The following is an 8,512-nucleotide window of genomic DNA, read 5'->3' as shown; positions in this document are numbered from 1 at the left end:
AACTCAGGCTGGTACTGGAACTTGGTTAGCTTCCCCACCTATTGATAGCTCCCTGGTACCTGTTCATTTTTTAACAGTTTCTGCCCTTTGTTGTTGTTGTTATTAGGTGCCATCAAGTCAGTACCAACTCATAGTGACCCTATGCACAACAGAATGAAACACGACCCAGTCCTGGGCCAACCTCACAATTGTTGCCACGCTTGAGTCCATTGATGCTGCCACTTTGCCAATCCATCTCACTGGGGGTCTTCCTCTTTTTCTCTGACCCTCCACCTTATCAAACATGATTAAAATTTTTGATTTTCATCCGTCTCTCCAGGTATAAGTTTTTTGTTTTTTTTTCAGTTGCCAGAATAACAAAATGCTCACTTTGAACTTCAATAAAAAAGGAAGACACAAGAGAATTGGTACATTGAAATTATGGTGTTCCATATGGCTAGGACCATGGAATATATAAGGTGACCTTAAAATTTTATGGAAAAATAGAATGAAATATTTTCACTAACTTTTTGAAACCCCTTCATACCATGGACTACCAGAAGAATGACCAAATCAGTCTTAGTAGAAGTACAGTCAGAATGCTCCTTAAAAGTGAAGATGGCAAGATTCATCTCCAATATTTTGGAAATGTCATCACTGCTAGAAAAGAACATCGTGGTTGGGAAAGTAGAGGGTCAGCAATAATCAGGAAAACCTTTCATGAGATGGATTAACCCAGAAGACACAAGAAGAGACTCTAATATACCAAAGGTCACGAAGATGGCATTGCAATGGGCAATATTCTGTTCTATGAGCACATAGGTCACCATGAGTCAGTCAACTCATGGTAAGTACAACAGTTTTTAAAAGTCATTATATTGGAAAGTCATCCTAGAACATTTTGTGACCCTATATCTTTCTGTGGTGCTGTGAGTTAATGAGCTGGACTGCAAAGTTGCTTTGAACCACAAAGTAGATGGTTCGAACTCATCAGTCACTCTTTGGAAACCCTATAAAATGTTACTATGGGTTGGAATCAACTTGATGGCACTTGACAACAACATACCTTTCTGATTATAGCCTCTGAGATAAATTTGGAAACTAGTTTCATTTTTTAACAAGCTATATGTATACATTCAGACTCCTGGTGTGGCACTGTAGGATCAGCACTGGACTGGGAACCACAAGGTAGGAAGTTCAAACCCACCAATCACACCTTGGAAACCCTATATAGATAGGGTTGCTATGAGTTGGAACCAACTCAATGGCACTAAACAACAGCAATAAAATGTATATCTTCAAAGCATGGACTCTTGGTGTGGTGCTGTAGGATCAGCTCCTCAGAAACCCTATACAGGGTCCCTATGAGTCGGAACCAATTCAACGGTATTTAACAACAACAACAACATATATATATACATGCAAAACATAGCCACAGATGCCAACTCAAAGTTAGGTGCATTCCTATTGACAATACGTCAGACACTGATGTTTTTGTGTATACAAGCATATCCTATTTGCAAGAAACACCCTCATGAGACTAGGTCGTTCAGTTCAGAATTCCACTCATTTTCCATCACTTCTTATCAGGGAGACATGTGGTAAGAAATATTAACAATTTCTAAAAACTGCTTATTTAGTATATTGAGCTATTTCGCATAGTCTTTGTTCTACCGAAACCATTTCTTATTACTACAACTACTTTTTGTCTTTTTAGCTTTAAACCTGTGTGCTAATACACTTTTATACTGTAAAAAAGAATGCACTGAATTCCAAAATCCAATTCCTACATATTTACTCAAGGTAAATAAAATTATATGCCCACTCCAAGACTTGTACTACAACCTTCATAGTAACATTTTCCAGAATAGCTAAAAACTAGAAACAATACCAATGTTCTTCAACTGGATAAATAAACCAATTATGGCATGTCCATATAATGGAACACTTTGTTTTTGTTAAGTGCCATCAAGTCAGTTCTGACTCATAGCGACCCTGCATAGGATTTCCAAGGAGCAGCTGGTGGGTTTGAACCATCAACCTTGTGGCTAGCAGTCCAGTGCTCATCCTACAGTACCACATCAAGACTCCAATGGAACACTATTCAGCAATGAAAAGAACAGAGTCCTGATACATGCAACTACACAGCTGAATTTCAAAAGCATTGTGCTAAGTGAAAGAAACCAGACCAAAAAAAACAACTGTGGACTATATGATTCCACTGAGAACATGAAATTCTAACAAACAAAAGGCAAGTCAATAAAGATAAAAAGCAGTGTTTGACAGGGGCTGACAGTGGAGAAAAGGGATAGATTTTAATGGAATACAAGTCAGCTTTGGCAGAAGGCTAAAAATGTTCTATATTCTGAGAGGAGGATCCCAGTGAAAGGGTGAGAGAGAACTAGTGATTCCTTGAGGTGTTTGTCAGTTTTGGTTTCTCATTTTTCTGTTTCCTTTGTTGTGGTATTTCTGTTATGTATTGTTTTAATATACTTAATATCTGAATTTGAAAGGATGAAAACAGCTGCTACCATTAGGGACCAAACTTCATGCTACCACTAAACAAAAAAATCCACTCTGTGTTAAATTGTATGTATGTCTTTTTAAATGTATTTAGAGACTCACCTTAAGCTTTAGAGAGGGCTGAGGAGCTCAGGAAGCTGGTAATCTGGGCATAACTTGGACCCTGATTTTGATGCTTTTGCTGCTCTGTAAGCCTCTAAGAGCAATAGCTAATTTATTATTACTAACATGTTTTAAGGCTTTAAAGTGCCTCAGGGGACCCCCTGAAACAAATTCCAGGGAATCCCAGAAATAGAAAATTTGTTTCAAGAGACTGAGGCAGTATACTGGCCTGTACTGTAGCAAGTGAACTGAGATGTTCTGGAGGTGTATGGTATTGTATACAGTTTTGTATTTTCATTTCTGAATTCAATTATATTTTCTCAGTGTTGATCTCCTTCATATCACCTCAAGGGTTTAGACATGTGAAGAAACAAGTATGATGGGGATAATAATCTTGAAAGGAGACATCCTGTCCATAACCAGAAGGAAAAAGAAAAGAATTCTCCACTTTGGTATTTTGCTGGAGGTGGCCCATTGTGTTTCTCTTAGGGGAATCTGACTCACCTGTCATGCTGGCTCCTAAGGAACTGTTGTTGTAAGCAGCTGGCTCATCAAGAGTTGAACTTCCTGTAGTCTTGTTGGGAACATGGAAAAGGAAGAAAGCCACAGGATCACTCATTCAGTCTTGGAAGATCTGAATGATTCTGCACAAGCAAAAATGACTTGAAATTTATATATAGACACCTTTCTATCAATCTATCTTCAGTGACCGAATGTTATACAATAGCCCTCCAAAGAACGGTTGGAATGTTCTAGCTTCACAGCGGATTTTCTACTCATTTCATTATTGGAATCACAGGTTCCAAATCTCTTTTGTATATAACCATTATTCTTTTGTTTTATTTAAAAAGTAACTATGTTTAATATTTAAATCCCTTGAATTAGTCAATGATTCAAGTTCAGCATTATTTCAACCTTTTGCCATTGCAGAAAGAGAAATGCTTACTTGTGTTTTAAATAAATACTGGTGTAGGAAAGTAAAAAATAAAATGTTCTATATTATAATTGTGGTGGTGGTTACATAGCTATACGTGTTTATCAAAACTCATTAAATGGTGCATATTAAATTGGTAAATCTTAATATATAAATTATTATAACACATTTTAAAGTGCATTAAATCTAAACTGAGATCACAATCCTGCACGGCTTGTGAAATAACAAGTAATTTCTACTTGTGACAATATAATAGTGTAATGAAAGAAACTGTAGTGGGGGTAGGAGGTGGTGTCAGAGTAAATAGATGCTACTCACATAGCCTTGCCATAGGTACAGTGCTGGGGAAAGGAAAAATCAATACTATTATCACTATATAAATTTCCTGATTCTAATTTCTCTGCATCTCAATTTTCTCACATAGGACATTAGAATCAGCCCTAGAATCATTTTATCCTTTAGTTCATTTGGCCCCTAATTTCCACAAGTTTTATTCAATATTGTTGCTTTTAATTGTCATGGCATCAGTCCCAGATTCATGGAGGCGCCATGTATAATGGGATCAGACCATTAAGATCCATATGATTTTCATGGGGTGCTTTTTCAGAAGTACCACTGAAACCTGTGCAACATCATAGCAACAGACAAAGCTCCAGTGACATATGACTGGTGGCTGCACTTGAAGTACGTCGGCCAGGAATTGAACCCAGGTCTCCCACAGGAAAGCTGAGAGGTCTAAGCCACCATTGCCATTGTTCAATATTGCCGTTTTTGTTAAGTGCCTTCGGGTCAGTTTCGACTCATAGTGAGGCTATCCAGGTTTTCCGAGGAACAGCTTGAACCGTCAACCTTGTGGTTTGAACAGACCTTTCAATCCAGTGCATTAACCTACAGCGCCACCCTGGGAACTCCAATATATCCCCTATTTAAAGGTAACTAAATCTTGGCTCCTATTTGAAGATCACCAAATCTCGGTTACAAAAATACCAAAGTCGCATCTGAAAGTTTTCTAATTACAATGTTAATATTTATTGCTGTAAGATGAATGTCCCTTATAGTTTGTTGTTGTTGTTGTTGTTAAGTGCCATCGAGTTGGTTCCGACCCATAGCGACCCTTATAGTTTAGATAGCTATTATTTAGATATAGTTTGAAGAACCAGCAGGGATCAGGTTTCCTCTTTGGAAGTCCATTTCCTTCTCACTTGCATTGTTCTTTCTCTTATTCATGCAGGTTCTGCCACAGGCACAATTCCTTCCACAGACTTGTCTTTCTCTGACTACATTTCACGTCCAGAGGACCACACCAGTATCCTCCGCTTTGACAAGGATGAGATTGAGAAGACCTGCCGTGTGGTGATCATTGATGACTCCCTTTATGAAGAGGAGGAGTCCTTCAGCGTCTCACTGAGCCTGACAATGGGAGGACAACTTGGAGCCAAATTCCCCATTACCAGGGTGACTCTCCTGGCAGATCATGAGGATGGTAAGTCCATTCCCTGCTTACAAACTCTTGGCAATATTTATGTTGTCATATTTTCTCCAGCAGTAGAAAGGCAAATCTAGCCTTAAATGATGTTTTAAAGAAATATCTGCTATTACTCTTTTTCCAAAACACCAATGACTTATTCTTTGCAAAAACCTTTTTTAAACAACGTTTTAAAAAGATGGTGAAAAACAGAATGCACAGAAATCAAGCTGACTATATCAATGGGGGGAAAATAGTAGAAAAGCTCCATATCATCACCTAAAACAAGGCCAGGGGCCATCACTATTGATATGCAAATTCAGGCTGAAGCTTGAAGAAGATTAAAACAAGTCCACAAGAACCAAAATATACCCTTAAATATATCCCACCTGAATTTAGAGATCATCTCAAAGACAGATTTGATGAATTAGACACAAATGACTAAAGACTAGAAGAGTTGTGGGATGACATCAAGAACATTTTACAGAAAGAAAGCAAAAGGTCTTAAGAAGACAAGAAAGAAGGAAATGACCAAAATGAATATCAGAAGACTCTGAAATATGCTTTCCCACATAGAGATCCTATGGCAAATGGAAGAAATGAGATAAAAAGCTGAACAGAAAATTTCAAAGGACAATTCAAGAAGACAAAGTCAAGTATTATAATGAGATATTCAAAGACCTGGAATTAGAAAACCAAAGGGAAGAAAATGCTCAGCTTTTCTCAAGCTAAAAGAACTGAAGAAAAAAATCAAGCCTGGACTTGATATATTCAAGGATTCTATGGACAAAATATGCATATGAAAGCTAGGTAGTGAATAAGGAAGACCAGAGAAGAATTGATGCCTTTGAATTGTGGTGTTGGAGGAGAATACTAAAAGTGCCATGGACTGCCAAAAGAACCAATACATCTGTTTTGGAAGAAGTGCAGCCAGAGTGCTCCTTGGAGGCCAAGATGGCCAAACTTCATCTCTCATATTTCAGACATATTGTCAGGAGGGACCAGTTGCTGGAGAAAGATATCATGTTTGGTAAGGAAGGTGGAGAGTCAGAGAAAAAGAGGAAGACCCCCAATTAAATTGATTGGCCAAGTGGTAACATCGATGGGCTTGAGCATGGCAACAGTAGTGAGGTTGGCCCAGGATTGGGCAGTGTTTCGTTCTGCTGTGCATAAAGTCGCTATGGGTCTGTATCAACTTGATGGCACCTAACAACAAATGGACAAAATATAGTCCGGCTATGATGCTTCAGGTTAACACTCCTGACTGCAAGGTCAGTTTGAACCACAATGTCAGCAGTTCAAGCTCACCAGCCACTCCTTGGAAACCCTATACAGGGTTGCTATGAGTTGGAATCAACTCTACAGCACTTAAAAATAACATGGGCAAAATGTTAAATGATAAAAGAAAGAATCAAAAAACGACGGAAGGACTACACAATTACTGTACCAAAAAGAAATGATCGACATTCAGACATTTCAAGCGTTAACATATGATCACGAGCCAATGATACTAAAGAAAGAAGTCCAAGGTTGACTGAAGGCATTGGCAAAGAACAAGACTCAGAGATCTGGTGTATTACAAATTGAAATATTTCGACAAACTGATGCGGCATGGGAAGCACTCACTCATCTATGCCAAGCAATTTGGAAGACAGTTACCTGGGCAACTGATTGGAAGAGATCCATATTTTTTCCCATTACAAAGAGAGGTGACCCATGGTTTTGGAGGCAGGAGAAGCAGAGTCCGGTAGGAAAGGCTCCATGGAGGGAGGTGCAGAAAAACCCACGGAGCAGCTCCAGGGCTCTGGATCTAGTATACGGTACAGGGTGTCAGTTTCCTGCACCTACCAGTGGAAAAATCACTGTATAAAAGAAAATATTGTGATTTTGGAATCAATTGGGATGTAGGTCTCTCCCTGCGGCCACTCCTGCCAGGGGTTAATTCAGAGGGCAGGGCCACAGCCAGACTGACACAGTGATACAGCCCTAAAACCCACGCAGTGACATTTGAAAAAAGAGGTATGGGGGATTCTACACATTTCTTCCTCCTCTCCCCTATCTCACCCTCTCTGTCCAGCCTGGACACCTTCATGTGGGTGGGTATGTACCCCCAAAAGGGTCCAGCATTGAGCCCACAGTTTTCCCACTGCACAGAGCAGAGGATCCCCATTGGTCCCACAGGCTGATCCTTTGGCAGCTGCTTTTGACTCTGGGGCCCAGCCCTAAAGTTGATCTGTACAAGACCCTTTACTACTGCCTACCCAGCAAGAAAAAAGCAGGTCTGGCCATAAGACAAACCATATGAACACTCTGTAAAAACCCAACATAATAGGCAAGAGCCAACACCAACTACTACACATAAGGATGCAGCTATTTCAAGAATTACGCTGTGCACACGCAGATATGTAACTGGACTTCTAAGATAAAAATAGTGGACAATCTTTCTCCCGTTAGCTTCTCAATATCTATCTGTGCACCTCCACAGTGGTGACTAGAAGAGGGACCTGAGCATGTGGACACCCCCACCACTGCTGGAGATTTCTACTGGGCATGCACACTGACCTGCTAAGCCAAGGCTACTGGTCAGTCAGCTACAGTTTTGTTTTTGTTTTTGAGTGGTAGTTTTTGTCTCTGCTTTTATATTGCTTCTGGTTTTGGTCCTTTTGGTCACACTTTTTTCCTGGGTGTGGGAGTTTTCTCTCCCTACGTTACCCAAGAAAAGACAGCAATCATGACCATATAGTCAAGTTAAAAGCATTCCTCATAATATCCCACCATTGGGACAGGAGCTAAAACCAGCTGCGAGGCATTACACACAAAAAGGGAAGCCGATCTCCAGATCATATCCACCAGGAGACATTCAGTAAGCTTAACAACACAGCAACATACATCCATTTAAGCATTAAAAACCCACCTAACTACTGAAAATGTCCAAGAAAACACAACAAAAAAATCTCAAAACATGTCCAAAAACAGAAAAGAGTAATGGAGACAAATGAACTGGAAGCAGACACATACTTTCCAGTAGAAGAAAAGCAGGCTTTGGGTCTTCCTGAGAAGGAATTCAGAAGAATGATATGGAAACAAATTCAAATGCTCCAAAAAGGGGTGGAGGAAAATAAGGAAGAAGTCAGGAAAGTGCTACAGGAACAATCAAACAAGATAGATACATCATTGGGAACAATTCAAAACCTGCAAAAAGATGTCCAGATAATTGATAATAATTTTGTATTGATAATAATACAATATCAGAAATGGACAATACACTGAAAGGGCAAAGGAATAGAACTGAAGAGATGGAAGCCAGAACCAGTGAGCTAGAAGACAAATCTTTCAGTACTGCTAAGATAGAAAAGCAAGCAGAAAAAAGGATTTAAAAAATCTGAAGAGAGTCTAAGATTCATGCTGATAAGAAGAGAGGGCATATACACAAGAACACCCACACTTGCAGATAATACCCACTTGACCTGGCTTCAATGACTGGATGATCAGAGCTCAACTAGAAGAAG

At 39.4% G+C, this 8,512-nt stretch overlaps 1 protein-coding gene across 1 annotated transcript in view; it reads left to right on the top strand.

The window, feature by feature from the left end:
* The window catches only part of FREM3 (FRAS1 related extracellular matrix 3), a 141,842-nt gene that overhangs the window by 111,606 nt on the left and 21,724 nt on the right, over positions 1–8,512 (top strand). Inside the window, exon 6 of the mRNA XM_006872282.1 lies at positions 4,770–5,021. Within this exon, the coding sequence (XP_006872344.1) occupies positions 4,770–5,021 (252 nt within the window). The remainder of the gene's footprint in view (positions 1–4,769; positions 5,022–8,512) is intronic.

Source organism: Chrysochloris asiatica, unplaced genomic scaffold (genome assembly GCF_000296735.1).
Source record: "Chrysochloris asiatica unplaced genomic scaffold, ChrAsi1.0 scaffold00190, whole genome shotgun sequence".
Lineage (NCBI taxonomy): Eukaryota > Metazoa > Chordata > Mammalia > Afrosoricida > Chrysochloridae > Chrysochloris > Chrysochloris asiatica.
The sequence above is the reverse complement of the archived record's forward strand: the minus strand, read 5'-3'. Positions and strand labels throughout refer to the sequence as shown.